Source organism: Syngnathus scovelli, chromosome 16 (genome assembly GCF_024217435.2).
Source record: "Syngnathus scovelli strain Florida chromosome 16, RoL_Ssco_1.2, whole genome shotgun sequence".
NCBI classification, from domain to species: Eukaryota; Metazoa; Chordata; class Actinopteri; order Syngnathiformes; family Syngnathidae; genus Syngnathus; species Syngnathus scovelli.
Window position 1 is genome coordinate 9,215,815 of NC_090862.1, and position 26,274 is coordinate 9,242,088.

The 26,274-nt window shown below is 45.4% G+C and overlaps 1 protein-coding gene and 1 long non-coding RNA gene across 5 annotated transcripts; one reads left to right on the forward strand and one right to left on the reverse strand.

The window, feature by feature from the left end:
• Positions 1 to 367: 367 nt before the first annotated feature.
• Positions 368 to 7,752, reverse strand: epn3a (epsin 3a). 2 transcript variants are annotated; one of them, XM_049744691.2, is made up of 11 exons: positions 7,469 to 7,751; positions 5,763 to 6,462; positions 4,592 to 4,710; positions 3,967 to 4,044; positions 3,499 to 3,588; positions 3,279 to 3,362; positions 3,033 to 3,132; positions 2,714 to 2,857; positions 2,520 to 2,582; positions 2,230 to 2,457; positions 368 to 1,966 (listed from the first exon to the last, which is right to left on the reverse strand). In XM_049744691.2, the coding sequence occupies exons 2-11, from the start codon at positions 6,328 to 6,330 to the stop codon at positions 1,698 to 1,700; spliced, it is 1,743 nt and encodes a 580-aa protein (XP_049600648.1). In that variant the 5' UTR covers positions 6,331 to 6,462; positions 7,469 to 7,751; the 3' UTR covers positions 368 to 1,697. The 2 variants fall into 2 exon arrangements, with proteins under 2 accessions (XP_049600648.1, XP_049600650.1); XM_049744693.2 differs by lacking the exon at positions 3,967 to 4,044 and having other exon boundaries at positions 7,469 to 7,752.
• Positions 7,753 to 9,871: 2,119 nt separating this feature from the next.
• Positions 9,872 to 23,955, forward strand: LOC137841041 (uncharacterized). Of its 3 annotated transcripts, XR_011088364.1 has the most exons (4): positions 12,932 to 13,876; positions 13,966 to 14,078; positions 17,678 to 17,745; positions 20,827 to 23,955. It is a non-coding gene; the product is annotated as an uncharacterized lncRNA (long non-coding RNA). The 3 variants fall into 3 exon arrangements; XR_011088363.1 differs by having other exon boundaries at positions 12,939 to 13,876; positions 17,678 to 23,955; XR_011088362.1 differs by having other exon boundaries at positions 9,872 to 13,876; positions 13,966 to 23,955.
• The last annotated feature ends 2,319 nt before the right edge of the window (positions 23,956 to 26,274 follow it).

The window sequence follows — 26,274 nt, forward strand, 5'->3', positions numbered from 1 at the left end:
GGCAACCCGGAAGAATGTGTCGTCTTTTGGTGGTCACAAAAACGCACGAGTTTTAGTGTGAGGGACCCGGGACCCAGGCCTGTATTAGTGCGCTTTGTCAGGAATAAATAATTGGTAAATTTGGTCTAATTGATCTACTGGTCTTCTCTTTGACAGAACGAACTCGCAAAATTGTTAGGTGCGCCAGTGTGTGGATTAGGACATAGCAATTTATGTGTTAAGTGTTGATCGCAATTTGGAGTCAGATCAATAACTAGAATCCGTAACCTAACAGTGTCTTGACGTGAAGAAATTGACAATAAAGCAGACTTTGACTTTAAAGGGCATGCAGGGAATCAAGATTGGGGAGGCTTTGACAATGCCAACATTTCTGTTCGCAGGAAGTGGAATTTATTACAACGTCCAGTCAAGTCTCCACACTTGAATTCAGTTATGCCTAAAAAAAAGAGTTTGACATGACACGAATATTGCTTAACAAAGCAGGAATTTAAAATGAGCCCAGCCATTTAATCTTTAATGGAAGCGGCTGTAAACTGACATGGGAAAGGGAAAAGCAGGCATTTATTTGAAGGTGTTTATTTTCCCCACAGATTATTATCTATTTTTAAGGGGGCGTATTTCAGATTTGAAATACTGCTGGCTACACAAGTCGAAGCAACCAATGGAGCGCTTCCATTGCACTTAAAGGGAAATGTGCTTTCGGGAGTTTGCAAACATATTTTTTAAGGTTGTGTTAAACTTATAATCATATTAATATCTAGGATTGGAGTGCTCGTGTGGATTGGTGGGGGCCGAAGAATGTGCAGGCAAACTGCATGAACTTGTTTTCTTCGAAGTGTTGTGGAATAGGCCCGGATAGGGAGTACCGGAGGAGACCACCTCAAGGTCGGTGAGGAACAAGAACAACAGCACGTCTATGTGGCCGGGCTTCGAGGGGAAAACCCAACCGCCTGACCTCAGCGACACCTGGACGGGGAGGAGATGGCAATCGACCAATCATCTCACAATATTTTGCATGCTTTAATGTTCATATTGTGTTTCTTTAAAACTGGGCAACCCGGAAGAATGTCGTCTTTTGGTGGTCACAAAAACGCACGAGTTTTAGTGTGAGGGACCCGGGACCCAGGCCTGTATTAGTGTGATTTGTCAGGAATAAACAATTGGTAAATTTGGTCTGATTGATCTACTGGTCTTCTCTTTGACAGAACGAACTCTCAAAATTGTTAGGTGCGCCAGTGTGTGGAATAGGACATAGCAATTTATGTGTTAAGTGTTGATCGCAATTTGGAGTCAGATCAATAACTAAAATCCGTAACCTAACACACTCTACTAAGGTCATGTTAAGCCTAAAATTAAAAGCGCTTTCTTCCCGCCCAAACTGCATTGCATTATCTTCCAGTTGTAAAAGCCACGGGTGCTTTTCGAACGGTGCTGCTTGAGTCTATGGTGAAGAGCAGCATCAGCAGCAGCAGGTGGTGGCGGTGACACAAAACAGTTGAGTGTGCGACAGGATTGTTAACTTCACAAAGGCAACAGAACCCATTTGAGTCCAATTAGCAAATGCTCAAAAAGGAGTTTTCCTTTCCAACCTGTTAGCACACCATTAACTTGTCGGGAAAAAAAAAAGGGGGTTTCACTTGATTCCTTGGAGCTCGGTGTAGTTTCATTTCCTTTTTTATGACACGTTGAATGGTTCCTCAGAGGAAAGGGTTCTGATTGTTCAACGCGGGCTGTGAGGCCAGAGCGGCGCCCGTGGAGAAGGGCAACAGAGGCTGGGGCAGCTCTAGGCCGCTCTGGTCAGGGTGGCTGAAGGACGACGGCAGGCTGGCTGGCTGCTGGCTGCCGGCCAGGGGCAGGGAGGCGCTGTAGGGGAGGGAAGGCCGTGTCATGGCCGAGCCCATTTGACCCAGAGTGTGTCGGACCGGTTCCGCATCGAACGGGTTGACGATGGTGGAAGGGCCCCCACCTAAAAAGCAGAGGCATGATCGTTCAACCTTCTCGGAACGACTTTGCTTCTGTAGCCGTAGCTGTATCCCAATTCAATTCATTGAGGCTATTCTTGACAGCCCGCCCCATTTGAATCCTGTTGCTGACCAAAACAGCAGCAAACAAAAGTCCCCTTTTCTCTTGGGAATATAATTCACAGCATTATTTGACACGCAGACATTCAAGAGTTCAGAGCAGATCTCATGTCAACGCTGTCGTCTCCATTCAAAGCACTCAGCCTACCTGCTAGGAAAGGGTTGAGGTTGGCTTGGGGGTTGGCAGGAATCAGCGCATCCAGGTCCACCAGAGAGGCGGCAGCGGGGCCCAGGAACGAATCGGGGGTGTGCGACATACGAGGCTGGGGCTCCGCCAGGCTCTTAACGAGCTTGGACATGTCAAACATGTCGGGGCTGCCCGCCCTCCGCCCATTGGCCATACCTCCGTCCATGGCCACGTCAAACAAGTCGTCGTCTAAAAGAAGCGCTTGGATTGGGCACAAGTATCGGGACAACATGTCCGACTGTCATCATTACCTGAGGGGCTCACAGCTCGGAGAGACTTTTTGGCTGTCGTAAAGGGATCGGCTGCCAATGATCCTGAAACATTGAAACATCCATCATTTTCGAGAGCGCACATCTCCAAACGAGACTGACGTCAATGGGTGAATGCCACATGTAAAAAAAACAACGCAATGATCCTCACTCGGCTGTGAGCCATGTACACCCACCTGAGGCCCACGGGTTGGCGGCGACCGGGGGATCCCAAGGGTTGCCGGACGGCGGGCTGGGCTCCCAGGGCGGAGGAGGGCTGGCGGAGGCGGGCATTATCCTCCAGGCCGCGTCGGCTACTCTCGGCGAGCCGCCGCTTTCATCTTTAAAAGTGCCAGTCATGTCACTTTTTATAACATATTCCATAAGCGGCACACTAAAGCGACATCTACGCCGTTGCCTGCTTAGAACTCTACATTATTTCTCTGCTTGTGAATGGATGTGTCGTCTTGAGCTTGTCGGAGGCAAGCCTTGAGCATATGACGCTCCAACACTCACCCGAGGGCTCCGTGACACCCGCGCTTCTAGGCCACACTTTTTCCTTTGGAGGAGGCTCTTTGGGTGCGGCAAAAACATCGACCAGGTCCATGAAGGCAGTCTGACGAAATGAACAAAAAAATTCCCAAGTATATTTTTGCATATTGTAGTTGACACATATTAGAGCAAACCAGACTGCCATCAACTAAATTGATGTGCTGATCTGACCCCCCCCCAAATGCTCTCGCATACCCCAAAGTTTCATACCCCGCCTTTAGACGCCATCTCGCGTTTGCTCTCCTCCAAAGCTTTCTTGAGCATCGAGTCGTCTCCTTGGCGACCAAGTTGCTCCTGTCGACACGCGCAATCGGATCGTCACCACTTATTGATGAATTTTTGACTGAGATATGTACATTTTATTGTTCAATGTGCCGCCCCTAAAGAACACCATTTCTATCAAAGGCGATTTGTCGTCTGGCCAAGACACCTGTTGGTGCGCTTCCTTGCTCATGCTCATCGCTAACTTGAGTTGAGAGTCCTCATCTATCTCCAGCGTTGTAGGTGGCCGCTTGAAAGACTGCCGGAGGGTCAAGAAGAACAAAGGCGTCTGTTAACAACCGTGTGCCACCTCAAATTCCTCAACTCACACCATCGAGAAGAGCAGATTGAGAGCTTTGTTCAATAAAAACCTGGGGAGAAAGTTAGCCAATAGTAGCAAAGTAGGCTAGATGGACAATTGTATTGGGACATTTACAAATGGAGGCTAAATTGGGGTTGTTGTGGCAGCTAGATTAGCTTTTCCTCTTTCGACAGCTTCATGGAATGGTCTCAAGAAGCAAGAATTTGGTCAGGGTCAGCTAAGGCCTCCTTGATGAGCATGCCTCAATACGCTTGTCCATGTAGCTACTAAGAGGAGGATTTCCTTCTTATCCCTGGCCCCATAGAAGCGCTCTACCTTCTTGGCCTCTTTGCTCAGGCTCACCGCGATCTGCATTGCCGTCTTTTCGTCGAGAACCACCGTTGTTGTGGTGGGCTGGGGTCAAGGGGAGCAACGGTTAGTGACAGGAACACCAAGCTGAGGACATTTGTTCGTTCATTCGTTCGTTCAAACGACCGTCCAACCGACTGACCGTTCCCTTCCTAAGGTGGGGGGGCGGGCCGCGGCTCGATAACCCGGAAACATTTGGCCGGCAGGCGCCGTTACATAGTTTCGGGACTTTCTTCTGTGCACGGGACTCGCTCCGCCGGCACGCTTGATATTTGTCCATGTCTTTGGAAGATGACTCGCTGAGAATACTTGTTGAGATTTGCAACAAGACTGCCAACAAACCCTATTGTTGTTGTTTGACCATGGTCACCAAAATTGTGATCATGATACAAACTCAGTGGAGTTTGTATTGGGCGACCCTAGCAAACATGGCATGAAAAAAAGTGGCGGCACCCAAGTGGACAACAAAATGCAAAATGTCAAGTGACAGGAAGCCACATTGTGGCAAAAGGTACGTACAGTGCCTGCCCGCCTGAATCCACTTCACACTTTGCCGCAATGCACTTTGTCTTGTGTTAAGGGGCTGGCTTACCTTTTCACTCTCCTCGCGGCTCATGGCCAGGGCCAGCTGCAGCTGCAGCTCCTCCTCGCCTGTGGTGGTCGGCCGAGCTTGCTCCAAGTCGGGCGCCAGCCGAGGTAAGGAAAAGGAGGCTGGAGGAAGGAGAGCGGTGCAGAGAAGAGGGGACTGAGTGTTTGGGCAAGCACCAAAAACATTGAGAGACAGAAACAAAACTCTTTGCTTGCGTTCTCGGGTCAGAAAGGCGCCGGTGCTGGCTCCGAATATTAATTGATCGGCCGGCGCTCCTTGCTTGGGATCTTTGTTACCATTGCTTGCTTGGTCAGCGGGCCCGCAATGAGAACAATGCTGTGCCTGTGCAAGGAGTTTGGTTTCTGGGGAGGGCAAGGAAGATGGATGGGCGACTGCGGCAATAGCACAAATCCTCAGGGCGGGTTTGCAAAGAGCAGGGCAGCAGACGGGCTCGAGCAGATGATTTATTCATTATTATGGGTTGGACCATGAGTAACCAAATAAGTGAAAGAACGGGCATTTGCTTTGCCGGGACACGCGAGCGGGGGCTTCCCAGCTTGAGCGGCCGCGTGTTTCTGCTGCCACGCCTTCCTGGTGCTAGGCCCAAAGTAAAAGCACCACTGTTGCTCTAGGTTTCGTTTTCACTGAACACAGTAAATCATTCTATACGCCCCCCACCGAAAAAAAATCACTCCAAAATTGGTAATAACAACATATGACAGCAACCTGCTAACACCATCCGCTATAAATAGTAATGCCACACTGTTTTGTCAAGACAACAGTGCCACTGTGTAATTTTGAAGATTTGCAACAGGAAACGTTGCTTTCAAAATAAGCGGCAGTATGTACGACGCTCGTACCGGTTTGCCTGGTTTTGGATGCGTGTGTGCATGCGAGGGGTGGGCGGGATCCTCGTGACTTTGACAGATCAGCTGACGTGACTGTACATGGGAGTATGACAAGAAGTCTCAAGTGTGCCAGTCGGGGAAGGGCAAAATGGGAACGTGGCTGAAAACGCAACGAGAAACTTTTGAAGGCGCGACCAGTCATACACCACGCGCAACTTTCTATGAGCGGCCTCCTCAAATCCGTGGGCCTGCTTTTTGTCACACGTCAGAGCGATGTTTGTCGGCTCGAAAAAGACAGACGAGGTGCGCTTCCTCCGGCTACTCACATTGGAGAGACGAGGGCGAACTTCTGGACTCGGACGTCTCGTAGTGCGCGGCGTGGGTGGCCGGGTACGGAGGAGGCAGCTCCCCATATTCGCCGTAGAGCTTCACCATGCGCGACCTGGTCTTGGAAGCCTGGGCCCGATCCTTCTTAAGCTTCTCTGGGTCCTTCAGTAGAGCCACCAGTTTCTTGGCCTTCTCGCGTATGTGGATGCCCTGGTCCTCTCCGTCGCGGTCTACGTACTGGAAGTCCTTGAGCGTCTGGATGGAATAGATGTTGTCCCGGCACTCCTGGCCCACACGCACTGAGCCTGCCTTGATTAGGTAGTCCAGCAGGGTGAGCGCCTTATAAACGTGGCGCCAGTTCTTGCCGTGGTCATTGAGCCGCCTCCAGATTATGCCCATGACCTCGGTGAAGGCCACCATGTTGTAGGTGAGGTCGGCGATCTCGGCCATCAGCGTGCTGGAGGCGCCCCACGGGTCGTTGGAGGTAGCCTCGCGCACCTTGATCTCCGCCTCCGTGTAGTTGTTGACCACGTTTTTCACCTGCCGGCGCAGCGAGGAGGTCTGCATGCTGGCGTTCGGCGCTCCAGTTGATAATAATGAAAAAAAAAAAAAAAAAAAGACAGGGGCAAAGCTCTCTAGGCAACAGTGCAGAAAAAAAAGATCCAAACAGCAACTTCAATTCTATGTGCAGGTTTGTTCCTGTTGGGGAACAACACAACCAGACATTTAATTGGGAACACTTGGGCAAAAAGCATTAGGCCAGACGTAGGACATGGGGAGGTCAAAAAATGAAACAAAATCAATTTTATACACAGGAGCATACTATGTGCTTATTTGGGGATTGTACATCTTGTTAAATGGACGTAGCAACTATTAAAGGTTTAAGATCAGGGGATGTTTGAGAATAATTGTCAATTTTAGCACATGTTGTCCTGAATGTTGTTAGCTACCTAAATGTTGTACAGAGAACGAGATGTACCGGGGTCAAATTCCTTGTTTGGCATGCTCAAACTTGGCAAATAAAAATGTATTTTATTTAATTAAATTGTCCAAAATGACAACAAACGTTGACAGAACAAAGGGGACTGGCCCTGCACAAGTAAAAAAAGGTGTGAAAAGCGGAGGCAAAATTACAGCGTGCCAAACAAAACCCGCCACTTAGGCTCCTCTTTCTACGTGACAATGCAAAGTGATGACGGCGCAAAAAACAACGCATAGTTTCCGTGGACATTTTCCATCCACGTCAAGTAAAAGTGAATCCGCCCGGAATTACGGCGGCCGTTTTGAAATGTTGCATACTAAAAATACCTGCCGTAAATTAGTCACCTTGAAATAATGACGCATAAATGACGTGATGACGAACACTTCCTGTTACTTTACTGTCAACACAACGAAATGTAAACGAGAATGTTTTCCACAAATCGATTCTTTAGCTAAATTTAAATTATATCATAACCTAGCGTTTAACTACCGGTCACCTCATGTAATAACGGTAAATTTCACTTAGAATAAAACCGAAATAGCAGATTTTAGTAATTTGGCAATCTTCCCGGCCGGAACGTACGCTAATTTGAACGGGACGAGGCGGTGAACTATCTCACCGTGCAGCTTCTGTGATTTCGAAGAAAATAAAAATAAAGATTGGACATAAAGACGTAACTATACAATAACTATTGCTTTCCTCTTCCCCTGCCTGCTTTCTTACCTTCATGACATGGCAGCGTCGGCGTCCCAACTTGAGTAGGCGGAAGAAAGATCAAAATGTGCCTCCGCCTCTCGGCAACCAGCCGGTGGTGGAAAGACTATAATGATATGCAAAAAATATCTTGTGTTTCGGTCCAAAATCACGGGGCAAACGGGAATTCCAAACTCCTTCGTTTATATGAGTACTAACGCGGTGGTGAGTAAGAGGTTGCGAGGCGAGGCCCCCTGCACCTCCGCAGAAAGCACAGCAAAGTGCAGACCGGGTGGGCGGAGTGGGCTGCCGAGGGAGGCCGGCCGGCGCGCCTGCAGCCCGCATGCCAAGTCAGGCTGCTTAACCCTTTCACTGACTGAAGTCACCCGAGAACAAATACTTTTGCTATGTAAAAAGACAGACCAAACAGACGATTTGACAGATTTGACACCGACTTGAGTGCAAATCATATTTTTTGGACAACTTGGCACGAGTTCACCCAAGACTCTGCATTGTATGTAGGCCCGTACATGCCCTGTCGTTGGCTGGCAACCAGTTCGAGGCAGTGTGTAACCTGTCTCTCTCGAAGGTCACGTGTGACAATGATGGAGACAACATCCTAAAAAATGGATGGATATTACAAACACTGTTGAAATAAGAGTGCCGACGGCTATTAAGAATCAATATGCGAGCGGGTTAAGCAAATGCCGAAGCTGAACTCCTTCTTGTTTTGGACTCGATAGATACGATAGATGGATGGAAACTCAAAAGTGTAGTTAGAAAAGCCATGCATCCGTGGGGGTTCAACTGAGAGCACTATTTGGTTCTGGAGCAGAAACTCCAGCCTCTTGACTTATTTAGCAGCACTAATGGCGCCTTGTCTGAAGCCAGCCCCTCCTGCATTAGACAGGACTGCGCCATTATTGGCTTTGTGGTTGCGGAAACATTATGGGTGAGCGACTGGCACGAGTGCCGGCGAAGCAGGATAGACGGGAAATATCAGCTCCTCTTTAAACACACACACCCACACACACGCGCACACACACACACACACACACGTTACCGGGCGAAATGGTGCAAAGGCCTCGACGAGCACAATGGGGGAGGGGGGGCAGATACTTTTGTTGCAGCCTACGGTATCGTTTTAATTCTCGTCCATCAGGTCAGTCAAGCTTGACTTCATAGCTGGCGTCCAGACACGCCCTCCGCTGTGGCTTTTCTTCTTCCTCCATACAGATGCCTGAGCAATCTTTGTTTTCCCAACAAAGGAAGGTCGCGCATTGACGGAGGAAGGGACACAAGGGGCGAGTGAATGTGCACGGAACACACAAACAGAAGCAGGTTTAAGTGGGGTGACCAGAGTTGGGTTTCTGAAAAAGAGGACACCTTTTTTGGAGGGGGCGGGGTCATTTTTCTTTTTTTTGGGGGGGGGGTCATTTGTGTCATATGTTATGACACAAATAACATGGTGTCTGTAGAGAAATTGAATTTATTGGCCCGAATAACACAAAACATATGCAATAAATAAAACATTTGCACCAACAAAAACGTGACATTTTTGAATTTTATAGTGGTACACTAAGTAAAAAAAGACAAAAGAAATACGGCCATCGGTGCATTTAAAGAAAAAAAAGGGCTCTTCTTCATTAAACCGGTCACGCCACGTACAATATATATCTCACGATAACGTCAAAAAGCGTTGGTAAAACACCGCGACTCGCAGCATCAAACCCCTTATGCCTTGCTGATTGTGTAGTAGTAAATAGTGATTTTCCATACCACAGTCCAACGCTAGATCATTTTAAGTATGTACACACTCACACACATTCCCTGTAAGCCTTAGACGTCTATTAGACGTCTGGTCTATGTATAGACCTAATTTAGACGTCTATAGTTGGTCTATGTATAGGCCTAAAATAGACGTCTAAATTAAAAACATAAAATATGATCATATTTCAAAATTTTAAAGTCTCAAAGTTGTTGATCCGTACATGTGAAGTGGTTATTTCTCTAACCTGATATAGATGTCTATTTTAGGTTATTTTATAGACCTAAAATAGATGTCTAAATTAGGTCTGTGTAGACCTAAAATAGACGTCTAAATTAGGTCTTGTTGGATTTGGTTCACAATTTGGGAAGCATGCTATCAGCGACTCACGGCAAAAGCCACAGACAATCACCTGTTATCCAATTTACTCACCGCGTGCTTGTTTTCTTTCTTCAGTTTTAGGAAAAGGCTAAGACACCGAAACAAAATCTAGACTTACACATGTTGGTTGAGTTCAATCACAATTCTTGTTAAGAAAGCTCTGCTTTCAGGAAAGTACATTACAGCGCTGGGCCTTTCGTGCGACCATGCTCAAGAGCAGAAAGTCTCCATTCAAAAAAGGCAACGTTCAAGGTTCTTTGGTCATCTTCAGTTGCATATGCCAGTGTGGGCCGAGTTTGATGGGTGATGAGTCAGGGGGTGTGGCAAGTTCGCAGGAGAGTTTGATTCCATGGGAGTGGGTGCTGGTTCAGTGAGAGCTGGTTCCGTGGGGGTGGGTGCTGATTATGGGCGATTCGGTGTGTGTGGGGGCTGTTGTTTTCCATCCCGTCTTTCGGCCTTGGCGATCACCTTTGGCCGGGTTCTTGGTTGTTTTCCTCCTGCCGCTCTTCCTCTGGCACCTCTACCGGTTTTATCTCCAAGCATCCTTCCTGTAAACCATTCTTGCACATACATCCACTTCGCCTACTGTCACACACCACCCATTCATCATTCTTTCAATTTTGTCATTTTGTACGGAATTATGTGAGCTTTTGGCTGTGACATCAATTTATTAATGTTCCCTGACTATGCAAAGTTTGTACTCACCACTTACCATGTTTTTGTTTGTTCTTTTGATACTCCATGTACTTGCTTACGTCATCATATTCTTAGTTTAAAGCGTATGTAAAGGCACCTGTAACATGCTCTAAAAAACACTCAATATTCGATTATATTCACCTGTATCCAAACATTATAGAATTTGAAATTGCATTCGTGAGCCAAACGCAGTCAATTTGTGTGTATTTCTCGATCTTCCCTGCCCCTGTGATGAACCGCTCCATTCTGGATCACGTGGTACCATGATGTAGATGATCGGACTCCACCCATTGTTTACCGATTGATAGCGCGGAGAACCACACATTTTCCAGGTGTTTTGTCTCCAATAAGTCACATATAAGCTTCATTAAGTTTACAAATTGGTGTTTAAACATCTGTTCCACGATGGTGGAGGTTTGTGTTGTCAAATTTTGTAGCAATACGCACAAAACCCAGTTTACATCGTTTCCCAGCAATGGAATTGTTGGATTTTGTCCACAATTTATCTGCGCCTCACGGCAAAAGCCATTGTCAATGACCTGTTATCCAATTTACTCACTGCGTGCTCGTTTGATTTCTTCAGATTTAGGAAAATGCTAAGACACTGAAGCACAAATTAGACTTACACAGGTTGGTTGAGTTCAATCACAATTCTTGTTCAGACAGCTCTGTTTTCAGGAAAGTTGTCACGTTCAGGGGTGGAGTATAGAGCAGGACGACCAAGTGCAGCTTGGACCAGGGTTTATTGATGGAAAAGGGAAGTGGAACGAGGCCTCGAGGGAAACAGACGAGAACTGGCAAACTAAAAACATGACAGACTGACCGACAGGAACCACAAGGACAGCAAACGTGACGACATCGACGATCCGACAGGGAGTGAGGGGCAGACAGGACTTATATACACGACAGGTAACGAGAGGCAGGTGGTAATAATCACTGATCATGGGCACACAGGAGGGGAGGGGCGAGCACACAGACACACAAACAAAACTATGACACGATCGGGGACGAGTCGTGACAGAATTCCCCCCCCCCCACAAGGGACGGCTCCCGACGTCCCAAAAAACAAACAACTAGGGGAACCGAACCGCACTCGGGCGGCGACTTGGGGAACCGAACCGCACTCAGGCAAACGGAGAGTCGGAACCGCATGCAGCGGCAAGAGTCACACGCGCCGCAGCAGTGGTAGTGGAACCAGGGACGATCCCTGGTTTGGCGCAGCTGGCTCAAAGTTCGGCGTTGCTGGCAAGAAGTTCGACGACGGCCGTGGGTCCAGTGACGCCGGGGTGAGGCCCGATGGTGGCCGCGAGTCTGATGGCGGCCGCGGGTCCGGCGTCGCCGGAGCGAAGTCTGATGGCGGCCACGGAGCTGATGGCGCCGGGAGGAACTCCAATGGCGGCCGCGGGTCCGGTTTCGCGGGAGTGAGTTCTAAAGGGAAATGTGCTTTCGGGAGTTTGCAAACATATTTTTTAAGGTTGTGTTAAACTTATAATCATATTAATATCTAGTATTGGAGTGCTCGTGTGGATTGGTGGGTGGCAAAGAATGTGCAGGCAAACTGCATGAACTTGTTTTCTTCGAAGTGTTGTAGAATAGGCCCAGACAGCGAGTACCGGACGAGAACACCTCAAGGTTGGTGAGAAACGAGAACAACGGCACGTCTATGTGGTCGGGCTTCGCGGGGAAAACCCAACCTCCAGACCAGCGACACCTAGACGGGGAGGAGATGGCTATCGACCAATCATCTCACAATATTTTGCATGATTTAATATTCATATTGTGTTTCTTCAAAACTGGGCAACCCGGAAGAATGTGTCGTCTTTTGGTGGTCACAAAAACGCACGAGTTTTAGTGTGAGGGACCCGGGACCCAGGCCTGTATTAGTGCGCTTTGTCAGGAATAAACAATTGGTAAATTTGGTCTGATTGATCTACTGGTCTTCTCTTTGACAGAACGAACTCGCAAAATTGTTGGGTATGCCAGTGTGTGGATTAGGACATAGCAATTTATGTGTTAAGTGTTGGTCGCAATTTGGAGTCAGATCAATAACTAAAATCTGTAACCTAACAATTTCTTGGTGACCGTGGACGTGATGTCAAGAGAAGGGTAATTGACAACTCGTGGTCTTTAGCCAAGACACCGGACAGTGTCAGGGACACTGTCTCCCGGTCGGTGAACCGTTTGGAATAAGCGCACAACGTTGAGCTGGTACGACGTCTCCTCAACCCTGAGCTCATCTCCGATAAGGTAAGCAGAATACCTGTTACTATAAGTCGAAATGCTGCAAATTGAAAGAGGAAATTTAAGAGGAGACTGTCGTTCAGATCAAATAAGGTCTGCATGAAGTTAAGATACATATGGTGAATAAGTTTGGAACTTACGTGTGTAACGTGTACGGTAAAGTCAGGGACTTACGCGTACTACGGATAGGTCAGGGACCTAGTGCTTCGTCGTGGCGGGCAAGGGTGCGGTGACGATCGTATTCAAATAGCTGGGTTTTTTTAGAGATCCCCGAGGGGAAGTGAGGCCTCCTCAAAAAATATCTGGTGGTAACAGTTCCTCCTGTGAGAGATCAGACCGCCAAAATATCCAAAATGAACCAAATTGGGGGGAGAGTGTGTGTGCGTGCAGAGGATCCTCCTGAGTGGGTGTGTATATGAGTGTGTGTGAGTGAGATGTGTGTTCTATGGAAGAAATCAGTAAAGGAGAATGTTTAGGAGGCTTTTGAGCGATAATAGGGAAATTGAGAAGTGGACAATGGTGTGTTTAAGTTGGTTAGAGAAACTAAGATGAGCAAGGTGTGGCAGTAGAGAAAATAAGGCGTGTGACAGAAAGTTACTAGAACGGTGGCTTGATAGGATGAGAATAAGAGACAACAAATGTTGTGTAGAAGACATTGAAAGATGTCGAATGTGAACATGATGAAGGGCGCAACAGCAAAGTTGGCCTGCCCTTTGAGAGGTTGAGACTGATGAGCGTGCCTGCACTCGTGCGTCGTCGCGGGTCTGGGCTGTGCGCGTGGGCCTGTGCTATCCTCGTGCGGGCGGTGGGCCGGCATCATGATTGTTGCAGGAAATGGCCAGCCTGTAACCAGTCAACATTGATGCCGCGACCCCCCCTCGCACGGGGGGTGCTATGGGCGGGGCAGGGACAGTGTGAGTTTCTCAGTGAATGTTTGAAGCAGTGAGATTGAAGGAATGTATATGCTGATGTGGAAGCGCAAATTGTGAGTGGTATTGACTGATAGAAAATGGCAAAGAAGCTACATGAGAGATGGATTCGAATCCCTTTGTCTGTGTGTTCTGTGTTCGTGCGTAATCTCTGTAAAATTTGTGTCAGTCTGTCGTCGTTCGTCTGAGCTCTGTGTGCGCGCTTTGTGTATTGGCGTGCGTGCGTGCGTGCGTGCGGATGCGTGTGTGTGTGTACGTGCGGTTGTGTGCGCGCTCGGTGTGTGCATTTATGTGCACACCCTGTGTGGGTGCAGGCGTGTGAGGAGGATCAGACGGCATGGATCAGAGAATGTTCAAGAAAGGGGGGCTAACTCGTAAATAATGAGGAGCTATTGGGAGTAATCTGTTTGTCCTTTCTTTAAGGTTAGGTTAGGTTAGCAACACGAGCGATTTAGAGGTTCAAAAGAAAGACAGTTGAAAGAAAATAACATTTTTGATTTGGACAATTGCAGGCTAACAGGAGCACGAGAAAGAAGAGCTGAGAAGCGGGATCCAATTTGATCGGGGAGATTGGACATTCACAGCACCATTTTCTAAGGCACATTTTTGAGCAAGCATGACACAGGTAATAACGTTTGAGAGGTCAAGACATAGATCAGGGCAAGATGTAGAACGCAGACCTCGATGAGTTAATTTTGAATAATGATACTGAAGACACAATGTACTGTCGCACTAAATTGGAACTATAGAATAAACGTGGCTCGGAAATAGGATGAGTTGCAGGACTTACAATATAAAGATGAGATCGCTGATACTAGGAGAATTTGACATTTGGTAAACAAACGTTACTAGTGAATTGATGGCAGCAGCTACATTTGGAAATAGTCTTACAAGTTTGATGTCCCAGTCTGTCACTCTCAGTGCCAGGATCCCTGAAACTCGATCCCGAGACTCCGCCTGCAGCCGTGGACGACTACAAAACGGTGCCTGGCTTTGAGGCACCTTTAACCTTTGGCAAGGACAAAGAAAGACTGTTGTTGTGCTTGGAGGGGGCAAGTACACCCTGGAGGAAAGACAATATCCTCGGGGACGAGAAAAGACAGTGAGAAGCGGAGGAACTCACAATGACGAAAATGGACTCATTTGAACAATGGACTCATTCGAGAGTGATGGATGGGTTGGCTCTAAAGCAACCACAAAAGAACACCAACTTGAGAGTGTGAGGTCCTGCAAAAGAAGTGTCCGACGGCCAAATCGCACTCCTTGCTATGGCGTTACCAAACTGGGTGGAGCTTGGGTCAAGGTGGACAAGAGTTTCATTGTGCACTGAGTTTGACAGAACTGAGGAGATTTGATAAAAATTGTGCATAGAGCTACAGAGAAAAGCATCATAGTCAGAGATTGAACAGATTTGGATAAAACAAAGGCTAAAACGGTAAGAAACAAGAGCGAGATCTGATATTTTGGCTCGTCAGGCTTAAGAAGTAGAAGTCGAGTTAGATACATTTTAGAATAGGACATTTGGACTAAAGTGGATTCAGTCAAGAGGAACAGGGGCATTTTGGCATTTTAACAGGGATTGACAGCAAGGGAGATTGAGGATAGAAGATCTGGACAGCAATGACGTAAATTACATTAAAAACTGCCCATTCTAGGGAGAGGGCTTGGCGCTCCCTGTGTGGAGCTGCAGCTTTGCAGTGGGGGGCAGACCGCGCGAGGGAGTGGATGAAAGGAGTGGAAATAGGTGACGATTTAAGGAAGCAGGGAGAGGTGCTGGATGGTGTGACAGGCAGGATTTTTAGGAAGAGAAAAAGGGGGGAGTGAGACTCGCCAAGAGGGGCAATAAAGAGAAGCAGACTGAGAAACATATTTGAGCTAGACAACAGGAAAAAGGGGGAGAGCCAAATGATGACGTAAAAATCCAGAGGGAATAGTCGGACCCATCTTTATTGAATTTAATTAGGATAATTAATAGAGATCGAGTTTGTAGGAGCAATCTGAGGTTATGGAGGCTCCCCTGACACGCGGGTCCCACAGTCGTCCCCCCCCCAGATAGACATATATGACAATTTGCGATGAATCTGATGGGCGAGTTTATGGAAAATTGAATTGGAGATTTTACAATAGGTCATGTTGACAAGTATGTCCAAATGTGAAGAGTTACTATTAGGAGTCAATGTTTGCCTGCACACTAACATACTAACTTTGCTTAGTGTGGGAGGAGAGTTGAGTGATAGAGACGGATGTGTGTGTCTGCGAATGTGTGGATGGGTGCGTGCGCATGTGATCATCTATGACTGTGTGTGCGCAGTATGATTGGCCAGAGAGGTCTGAAGTTGGGGTGATGTGTTTGCAATTGAGGATAAAATTCCTCTCACCTGAAGGGGTGGTACAGACTGGAGGGTCTGGAACTGGTAAGTGATGAGTTCTGACCGGAACCATGGCTCAATGATCAATCAGGGGCACTATCGACCACAAAACGGTGTGATGGAGAAGGCCCATTTCAGTGATATGGTCAGACAAGACAGAACTAGTATCGAACAGCAAGACTTTGGACGATTTGACGTGTGACGACTTTGAGCTCACCCGACGGGATGACGGACTAGGTGGACAGTGACCAATTGTTTGACGCTTGAACGTGTTTGCGACAATAGCACGCTCTGCTTTGTTTTTCTGTGTGACTTGATTTTTTTGTAGCATCAGCCACCAGCCAAGGAGCGGATTGCGCGTTGCTTGCGTAACTTGTTTTCATTTTTGCAGGTTGTCGATTGCGTTCGTGGAAAGTTTGTGATGGATTTACAAGAATATGTTAACCCTTGCCCTTTTGGTTTTTATGATGAACTTGTTGATGACGTGGTTTTCAGGACATGATCCGCGGGCGCCAGGATTCATTTTATGACTGTTTTTATTTTGATACTTGATGTCTGTTTTTGTGTGTACAAATGTCCACTGTCAGCCGGGCTATAAGCTCACTGACAGGAGTGCGATGATTTTTGTTTGTGTTGCCGAGTGTGTGTGGTGGACAGTCAAGTTTCAAGGACTTGGGGTGATGGTCCCGGGGCCCAGATGGTAGCTAGAGGTTCCGCGGGCCTGGCTACAATGAGTGTGGTGATGAGGGGGGACGCTTTGCAGGTTCCTTTTGATACGTAATGACACATTGGGTGAATGTGCGATCAACACTTAACACATAAATTGCTATGTCCTAATCCACACACTGGCGCACCTAACAATTTTGCGAGTTTGTTCTGTCAAAGAGAAGACCAGTAGATCAATCAGACCAAATTTACCAATTGTTTATTCCTGACAAAGCGCACTAATACAGGCCTGGGTCCCGGGTCCCTCACACTAAAACTCGTGCGTTTTTGTGACCACCAAAAGACAACACGTTCTTCCGAGTTGCCCAGTTTTGAAGAAACACAATATGAATATTAAAGCATGCAAAATATTGTGAGATGATTGGTCGATGGCCATCTCCTCCCCGTCTAGGCGTCGCTGGTCTGGTGGTTGGGTTTTCCCCGCGAAGCCCGACCACATAGACGTGCTGTTGTTCTCGTTTCTCACCGACCTTGAGGTGTTCTCGTCCGGTACTCGCTGTCTGAGCCTATTCCACAACACTTCGAAGAAAACAAGTTCATGCAGTTTGCCTGCACATTCTTCGCCACCCACCAATCCACACAAGCACTCCAATACTAGATATTATATTAATATGATTATAAGTTTAACACAACCTTAAAAATATGTTTGCAAATTGCCGAAAGCACATTTCCCTTTAGTGGGTACGTTTGTCCTTTATGTAAACAACCGCCGCGCCGTGCCACTGACGTCACTTTAAATAGTAATCCCTTGGTACATCACGGTTTTCCAAACTTTCTTTCTGCTGCTTGATTACTGTTTTCAGCTGCATATTTTACAACTTGAAGTTTGTAACCTGCAGAATATGAGTTTCTTTTTGGTGCCATTTTTCTTAAGCCCACCCAGTTGATGAGTCACGGCCAACGGTGAAATTTAGAGCGCGCTGTTGGATTCTGTCCACAATTTAGGGAGCGCGTTATCTGCGCCTCGCGCCAAAAGCCTTTGCCAATCACCTGTTGTCCAATTTACTCACTGCATGCTTGTTTGATTTCTTCAGATTTAGGAAAATGCAAAGACACTGAAGCAGAAATTAGACTTAGACAGATTGGTTGAGTTCAATCACAATTCTTGTTCAAAAAGCTCTGTTTTCAGGAAAGTACAATACAGCGCTGGGCCCTTCAAGAGCGGAAAGTCTCCATTCAGAAAAAGCAACGTCCAAGGTTGTTAGATCAGTTTTATATTCAGTAGCACATTGTGGGCCGGGATTGATGGGCGATGAGTCTTCGGGGTGGGGCAAGTTCGAAGGAGAGTCTGCTTCCATGGGAGTGGTGCTGGTTATGGGCGATTCGGTGTGTTGGTGGGGGGCTGTTGGTGTGTGTGTGTGTGTGTGTGTGTGGAGGTGGCTGTTGTCTTCCATCCCGTCTCTCGGCCTTGGCGATCATCTTTGGCCGAGTTCTCGGGTGGCTCCTTCTGGCACCTGCTGGTTTTATCTCCACGTGACCTTCCTGTGAACAATCTTCTCCAATCTTGGACATGTCATACCTCAGTATCTTTTCTTTGTTAGGCAAACTATTTCCCTCTGTGCAGAGCGTTCAGTAGTAATCAAAAACTGGCGTCTAGCATTAGTCAAAACATAAGATACAATCAAGTACTCAACGGTCAAGACGACTCTGGCCGTGTCCATGATTCAGAGAAAAAACATCAGGCATGCATTCCACAGTTCCTTAAGGGTCATTAAGCTATTTAGGCAATATATCAAAAGTCATTTGTTATTTCAAAGTCCTCAGAAATATATTAGATCATAAAGTTATAAAAACCTTTCTCATCACCACTTATCAAAAATGTCTAGTTATGTCTTCTTTATTGATTTGGTGTGTAGGTATAATTATATGCTTAAAATGTTTCTTTTATTTATTTAATATGTGAATATACTTGTCTGCTTATGTACTTCATTCAATGAGGTTTGAGCATATCTGTTTTTGTAGCGAGGCAGGACTTTTTGTATTTCGACCCATTTTCTGCAGCGCTCATCCAGTTTCGTCTGAAAATATAATTTTTTTCAGATGTAGTTTTTTGTTTTGTTTATTTGGTTGTTTTATCAAAGTCAAAGTCTGCTTTATTGTAGATTTTTTTCATATACCAAGACACACAAAGAGATTGAAATTATGTTCCCACTATCCCTCGGTGAGATAGTACACATATGCATACAAGCAACAAAAAACAACAACCAAGAAGGCACAAACAATGAATAAATAAGAGATTTGAATAAATGATAAATAAACAAATAATAATAATAAATATAAGAGGAGCAAAAATGGAGCAAGTGTACATACAGCAGACAGTGGACTTGGATATGGTGCTTTAAAGTGTTAATTGCTTTATTTGATGATTTCTCTATTTTTTATGTTTTGAATATGTTCAAGATAAAGATATAAAAGCATGTGAAGTGATCAACTATACTAAAAATAACATGGGAAGTGGTCAACTATACTTGTAAGTAGGTGATGTCTTAATGATCAAGTAAAAATTTGTGAAAAAAAACATATATAAGTCGCTTCTGAGTATAAGTCGGCCCCCCACCCAAACTATGAAAAAAAAAAAACGCGATTTATAGTCCGGAAATTACGGTACTTTATTCCCTGTTTTGCAGAGATAGTGTAACAATGCTAAGAGGTCTTCCGTGCAAGCAGCTTCAGTTTCAGAGGCTACCAGGAGATCATCTACATAAACTAGAAGTTGGGTTTTGTTTGACATTTGAAAATCAGCCAAACAGGCCATGATAGCTTGAATGAAAATAGTTGGACTATCAGCAAATCCCTGTGGCAATCTGGTGTACGTATAACTTCGTCCTTTAAAGGTAAACGCAAACCAAAACTGTGAGTCTGGGTGAATTGGCACTGAGAAAAATGCATTGCTAAGATCAATTACTGTTAAAAACTTCTGGTTAGGCTTCAAAGTGTTTAGAAGTGTGTATGGGTCAGGTACATTAGGTGCTCTTGTCTGCACTGCTTCATTTATTGCTCGTAAATCTTGTATCATTTGCCAATCAATTTTATTAGCCTTTCGGACTGGAAACAAAACAAACAAACAAACAAACAAAAAACGACAGAACATGCTTTCAGGAATTGGAAGAAGCAAAATTGTGAATTTAAGACATTGTAATGCTACATTTAATAGGAATAATTGATTGGTTGTGTTATAAGATTATACAAACTTCTATATGTGAGCTAAATCTGAGCAATTGAGTTCTTTAAATTTAAAAACAAAGAAAAATTCAAAATAATTTGCCAGCAGTTTTTTTGTGTTGAGTTTTTTTTGGATTGGTGGATTGTTCTATCAGGAACGTTGAGTTGAAAATGGTATATGAATGTTGTGTGCTTGGATGAATTGGTGATAGACAGACTGTGTGTGAGATGCAAATGAGCATTGATGAATGATTACCTGAATGAAAGGAAAATACAGGTTGAATGGTTGAAGTTGTTGGTGACTGCTATGGAAGGTTGGTTGAGCGACTTTGAAGAAAGAGTGATTTTGAGTAAGTTAAATGCTGAAAAAACAAAAACAAAAAAAAACAGGTTGTTTTTGGATTGATAATTAACTACAGGAAAAAAAACCCCGGAGAACCTGTAACACATGCAGGAGATGTGTGAACTGGGAAATTGAGAAGAGTTTTGGAAAAAAAAGTCAAATTGAATGGTGATAGAATCATATGTCGTAAAGAACACGTTCTCCCAAAAGATTTGTCGAGGTGTGAGGCATGGGCGTTGCCAAGCCTCAGAAGGAGGGAGGGAGTAGGACAGATAGTGAAAGATAGTAAAAATACAACACTTTACGACATATGGATTCTCTAATACATGTGGCGTCATACCATTAAGTTAAAATTTTCTCAAGCTTTTCAAAGTTTTGCTGTAAACAATTGGAATATTATTGAAAAATGACTAAAGAAGCTATGAGGAAGTGGTGTATGTGTTTGGAAGGGCACGCGCTTATGCGCTTCCCTGGCTAATCAACATTTGTTTGACTGATCAAAGGAACCATTTGCTACAGGATTTAACATCCATTCCCCCAGCCCAAATCCGACCAAGACCAGAGAGTCTCCTATAAAACAGGAGGCAATAAATGGGATAGCCCCTGTCATAAATGGTCTTTGGTTAGGAGGAATCATTAGGAAGTGCTCAAACTCTTTGTTAGAAAAATTTTATATATATGTTATCATGCGTTCTCTAATGAGTACTTATTCATAATGTTACTGCTCAGTATCTTTGCTGCTTTGCCTTGCTTATTCTTATCTTGTGGAACAGAACAGAAGGACTACGGCTGGGTCAGGGGCGAGATGACGGTTGTGTCAAACAAGATACTGCTGACATCTCGGCAGAAAAATGACGTCCACCAGAACAGATCGTGAAAACAACACGTCAAACCATGCGCCATGAACCTTCTGATCTTCCTTAAAGAACATCACTTTCTCTTTTTATCTCTCAGAATATTGCTTAAACTGTTTTGCTGATATAGCCATATCTGCACGCAACACTTTGTGCGTTACTTTTGTTTCTTTTCTTACGAGACGAAGCCCACAATCTTCTTCCCCTCACCCTTAGGGGCTAATCGTCTCACAGTGTGGGTTGGGCGTTCCAAATAAAAAGAGCGAGAGTGTAAACAGATTTTTAGTGTAGTGAGATTGTAGAAAGCAATCTGAACGCACTCCTCGCGAGAAAAACTCAATATTCTGCCTCACTTGTGTTTGTCTGCTGATCCTTTTCTTTTATACAGATATTCAGTTAGTACTTTGAACCTGACACTCTTCTTGCAAACACTCCTATCTGCCCAGTTCAAAAGGGCAATAAAATTGACTACAAGAGTTGCAAAGAACAGATGAAGAACAGTCCTTGGCAGATAGCATGATCAGAGCACTCAAACTGAAAGATGTGTCAAATGCAAATTTACTGCCGCCTGATCTTTCTTCCCCACAGGTCAACAACTGCTCCAAAGCAGGAGACTGGGATGACATAAACGTCATCAAAAAGGAGAAACTGGGCCAGCCATGGTGGGAGGGGCCATTCCAAGTCTTGCTGACTACCCGCACTGCACTGAACATTGCTGGAAGGCCCAGCGAAGTTTCACCTCAACCACTGGACGTTACAGAGAGTGCTGTACCCCATTTTCGGAGTGGGGGGGAAGTCTGACTACAAAGGGGCCTCGTCGTTTAGGGCGGGGTGTCCCAATGTTGGTGAAGAATGGAATCCATAAGATCCGCACTCTGACTAGGCAATGGGAAATATCGGTGTCTCTGTCATCCTAGTAGCAATGGGGCTCCACATGCCAGGTGGATCCTCTCCTGCGTTGTGGGGAGCGTGCTATGGTCTATGGGCTTGTCTGAATGGACCAAGTGACAATGTCGACCGAGGAAAAAGATGGTCACATGATGAGTGTTAGGGTTTTCCAGGTTATCTTTATCGTAGGATTATGTTGGAATGTAGACTATAATGATTAACCAATCTTGTCTTGCTCTCACAACGTAGTAAAGTAAAGTGGTTGCTTCCTCTGCTTGAGTGACCAGCTGCAGAGGAAGCAATCAAAGTTGTTCTGTTTCCCACAACATCGTAAAACACCCCCTGCTCTGATCTTACCAGAGGCCGGGGGTTCACCAAACCTGTCCACTCTCACCCCCACTCTGTTCCTCCTAATAAATATGCCCTTGCAGGAAGGAGACTTTTCAGACTTCATTCGATCATCGCTGTTCAGACAGCGACGAATGGACTCTCCACCTGCAGGTGTCTAAAAGAACTTGCTTGTCTCCCTTGTGGTTCTTGCAAAATAAGTTGGAGTGAGCAAATCTCTAACAATGAGAACTTTGAGGACTGGTCATGAGACCCCAGAAACTTACACGAAACCAACAATTGGTACCGGTGTGTGACCTTCACTGTGAGATCCCACACACAGGCGGGATGCTGTGTTTTCCAAACCCCCCCTTCCTCCACGCAAGTTCACCTGGAGGCCAGAACAATGACTGTCACCGAAGCAAAATGCATGACCTCTGTGGGAGGAGTTGGATTTCAACTCCGTGCTGTTACAGTCAGTTTCGCTACCCCTACCTCCCTGGACTCACAGAAAAGAACCTGTGATCGAACTAATTTGGATTAGTCCCAATGTGACTGTTGAAGGACGATAGATGCCACAAGTGGCCTAAACAAAAAGGCTACCTGGAATGGACTACTCGTGTTTCATCCAAGAGAATGAGACCCACAAATGCATTGACGGCGAGTGCTCTCCAGGAGGAAACTGGATGGGAGCTTTGGACATCACCGCTGAGTGCCAGGATGGGAGAGCCATTTCAAGGCGTAAGGGCTCTCCTACCAACATGGCTGCACCATCGGACGGGACCTACTTCATTCGGAACGGATCGTGGCTTTGTGGTCACAAGAGTTGTCTGATGCTACCCGCCAACTGGACAGGAGTGTGTGCACCAGTGTGGGTGACGGACCACACCTACAGGATACAACATCATCAGCTGACGACAGCACACAACTCTTCTGGACGTCAACGCAGGGCTGTTGCAACCTTTGACCCTCATGACCCTGTCTAGGGTGCGAATGTTCCAGACGACCATAAAGTATGGTCCGTCGGAGACAAAGTTGTTCATGCGCTTTTTCCTTGGATTGGAGTTGGAAAACAATCACTCTTCATCGAGACACTGAACTATCGTTTTCAATCCTTTGTGAATCTCTCATTGCAAGTCAACGATGGACAAAATAGAGAGATTCAGGCTATCAGACTGATGGTCTTGCAAAACAGGATGGTTCTGGACTTGATGACTGCAGCAGAAGGTGGTGTGTGCCATATCATTGGGACTTCCTGTTGCACGTACATTCCAGGAGATAACGACACGCACATCAAAGATGCCATGGACTCATTGAAGAATTTACAGCAGGCCATGGCGGAGGATAAAATCCCACATCAATGGGATTTCTTTTCATGGCTATTCTCTGGCGCTTGGTGGCAGTTGCTGTTGAAACTTGTGACTCCTGTGCTTGATGTGCTGGTATTGTTGTGCTCATTTATGACCTGTGTTATCCCATGTTTGAAGTCTGCTGTGACGAGGGTTGTGTCTTCTACCGTAGCACAAGTGCATATACAACTTCTAGGACATGACGGATCTGATGACTATAATGTGCTACGAAACGTGGATTGCATAGATGCTGTTTAGCTCAGCATTATTTTACGGAAACTTGATGATTTGACCATCGAAAATGCTTTGCAAGTGATGGGTACAATGATGTATTGATTCTGTGTTTTTTTTTAATTTTTTTTATTGATAACATTCTGGTCGCCTAAGGCAGTGTGAAACTTTTCCTGCAATTATCTAGCCGCAGGTTTTTCACTCATACAATAACTTTGGACTGGAGTATTGAGGAACAAAAAACTAGAAATTATTGTTGTCATTGTGTTTTCTTAATTGTGTTTGGTTGATCGGGGTTGACATAATCATATGATAATCAGGAGGGATATGTTAGGGTTGATAGATTAGTTTGATCCTATGATTATGTTGGAATGTAACCTGTAATAATTGACCTCGCTTGTCCTGTCTTAACAAAAGTAGTAGAACAAAGTGCTAAGATCTTTTGAACTGATTGACTAGCTGCAGAGGAAGCAATCAAAGTTGTTTTGTTTACACAACATCGTGAAAGACCCCCTGCTGTGCTTTGATCAGCAGGCCAGGGGCTTCGGCCCCATCCTGTCAACTCTCACCCCACTCTCAACCCCCACTCTGTTTCTCTCAAGAAAAATGCTCCTGCAAGAGGCCTGAGTCAGACTTCATTCGATCATCACTGTCCACACAGCGACGAATGGACTCTCCACCTGCAGGTGCTTAAAAGGACTTGCTTGTCTCCTGTTTGGTTCTTGCAAAATAAGTTGGAGTGTGCACAACTCTAACAATTTCCCATCTTAATTTGGTACTTGAGGTGTATACAATTTTTTCAAAATGTTTCTTTCTCTGAGGATCCTCAATGCAGGTTTAAATTGACCTTTCAACAAATTCTCTTTGTAGTCAATTTATCCTACCAGTCACACTCTCAACCACACAAGTTTCATGCAAACAGCTTGGAAAAACGGACACAAAAGAATCTTTGCCCTTCTTCAGTTAAGAAAAGGAAGCTCTGTTTTTTTCTAGCCCGTTTCTTCCACTGGGAGTCAAACCCAAGCTGTTCTTTGGCTGGAAAAACGTAAAAAAAAAAAAAATCTACGCTCTTCTTTGAGTAACAAAAAAGAAGCTTCATGTTTCTTAGCATGTTCCTTCCACTGGGACACTAACCCAAGCCCGATCCCTCAGCTTGGAAAAACAGACAAAGAAGAATCTACGCACTTCTTTGATGAACGAAAAAGAAACTCTTGCTTTTCTTAGCCTGTTTCTTCCCCTGGGACTTAAACCCAAGCTATATCTCATGCACCTCTACCTTTTACGCGTTTCACAACAACACAATCACACAACTTTAGGGCTTTAACTTACTTGTCCCCTGGTTCGTTGCACTGCCGGATCCCGTCAATCCACCTCTGTCAGACGAAGGCAGACCTAAGATGCTGGCCCAGCGAAGAATTTCCTTCCCAGGTCTTTCTTTACCAGGTCCGGTTAATGGACGCTGGCCCGTCGACGGTGTACAGCGTCGAATCCGGGTCACGGCACCAAAATATTTTGCAAGAACCACACGGGAGACAGTATGCCCTTTTAAACACCTGCAAGTGGAGAGTCATTCGTCGCTGTGCATACAGCGATGATCGAATGAGGTCTGACTCAGGCCTCTTGCAAGAGCATTTTTATTGAGAGAAACAGGGTGGGGGTGAGAGTGGCGGTGAGAGTGGACAGGATGGGGTTGAAGCCCCTGACCTCTGAAGACAGGACAAGCTAGGTTATTTATTACAGGTTACATTCCAACATAAGCATAGGATCAAACTAATCTAGCTAGGTTATTTATTACAGGTTACATTCCAACATAAGCATAGGATCAAACTAATCTATCAACCCTAACAGAAGCAATGAAGGACTTTTCATAAGTGGACCAAGATGATCTTGTGGAAGTTCTATGGGTGTAGAAAAAGAATCTCACCTGAAACCTTTCCCACAATACTGCAGGAAATAGCGCACAAATAGCTTGTCCAAAAGCCCGGTTGTTATCAACTGCTGGAGGAAGGTTACTTTTCACCATGACTTCATCAGTCCTGACACACTAAACAAGTTGTGTTCTGACTTGCAACCTACTTCAAAAAGGTCTGCCAACTGCTGAAATTTCCAAATGATTTAACCTCAACGCAGAAGGAAATGGTAAATCATCTGAAAAGGTTCATCAGAGAGTTGGATGAACTCAAGCTTCAGAAATTTCTCCGGTTTTGCACTGGATCTGATCTTATTGTCACCGACACCATCCTTGTGGAGTTCCAACAAATGACAGACTTTAGTAGAAGACCAGTGGGGCACACGTGTGGAAAGGTTGCTAACAGCTATGAAAATTTCCCAGACTTCCCATCAGAATTCAATGCCATTCTTGAAAGCAATATCTGGGTGATGGATATTGTTTAATTCTGTCAATAACCATAACTCTGTTAATTATCCATTGTAAGGAGCATCAACATGACATATTTTGTTCACTGTTTTTATAGGTTAAATAGAAACAAACTTTGTATTCGTTCCTTCACTGTTTTTAGAATTTTATAGAAACAGCTTGCAATTGGTATTATATCTTCCAGTAATATCTTTA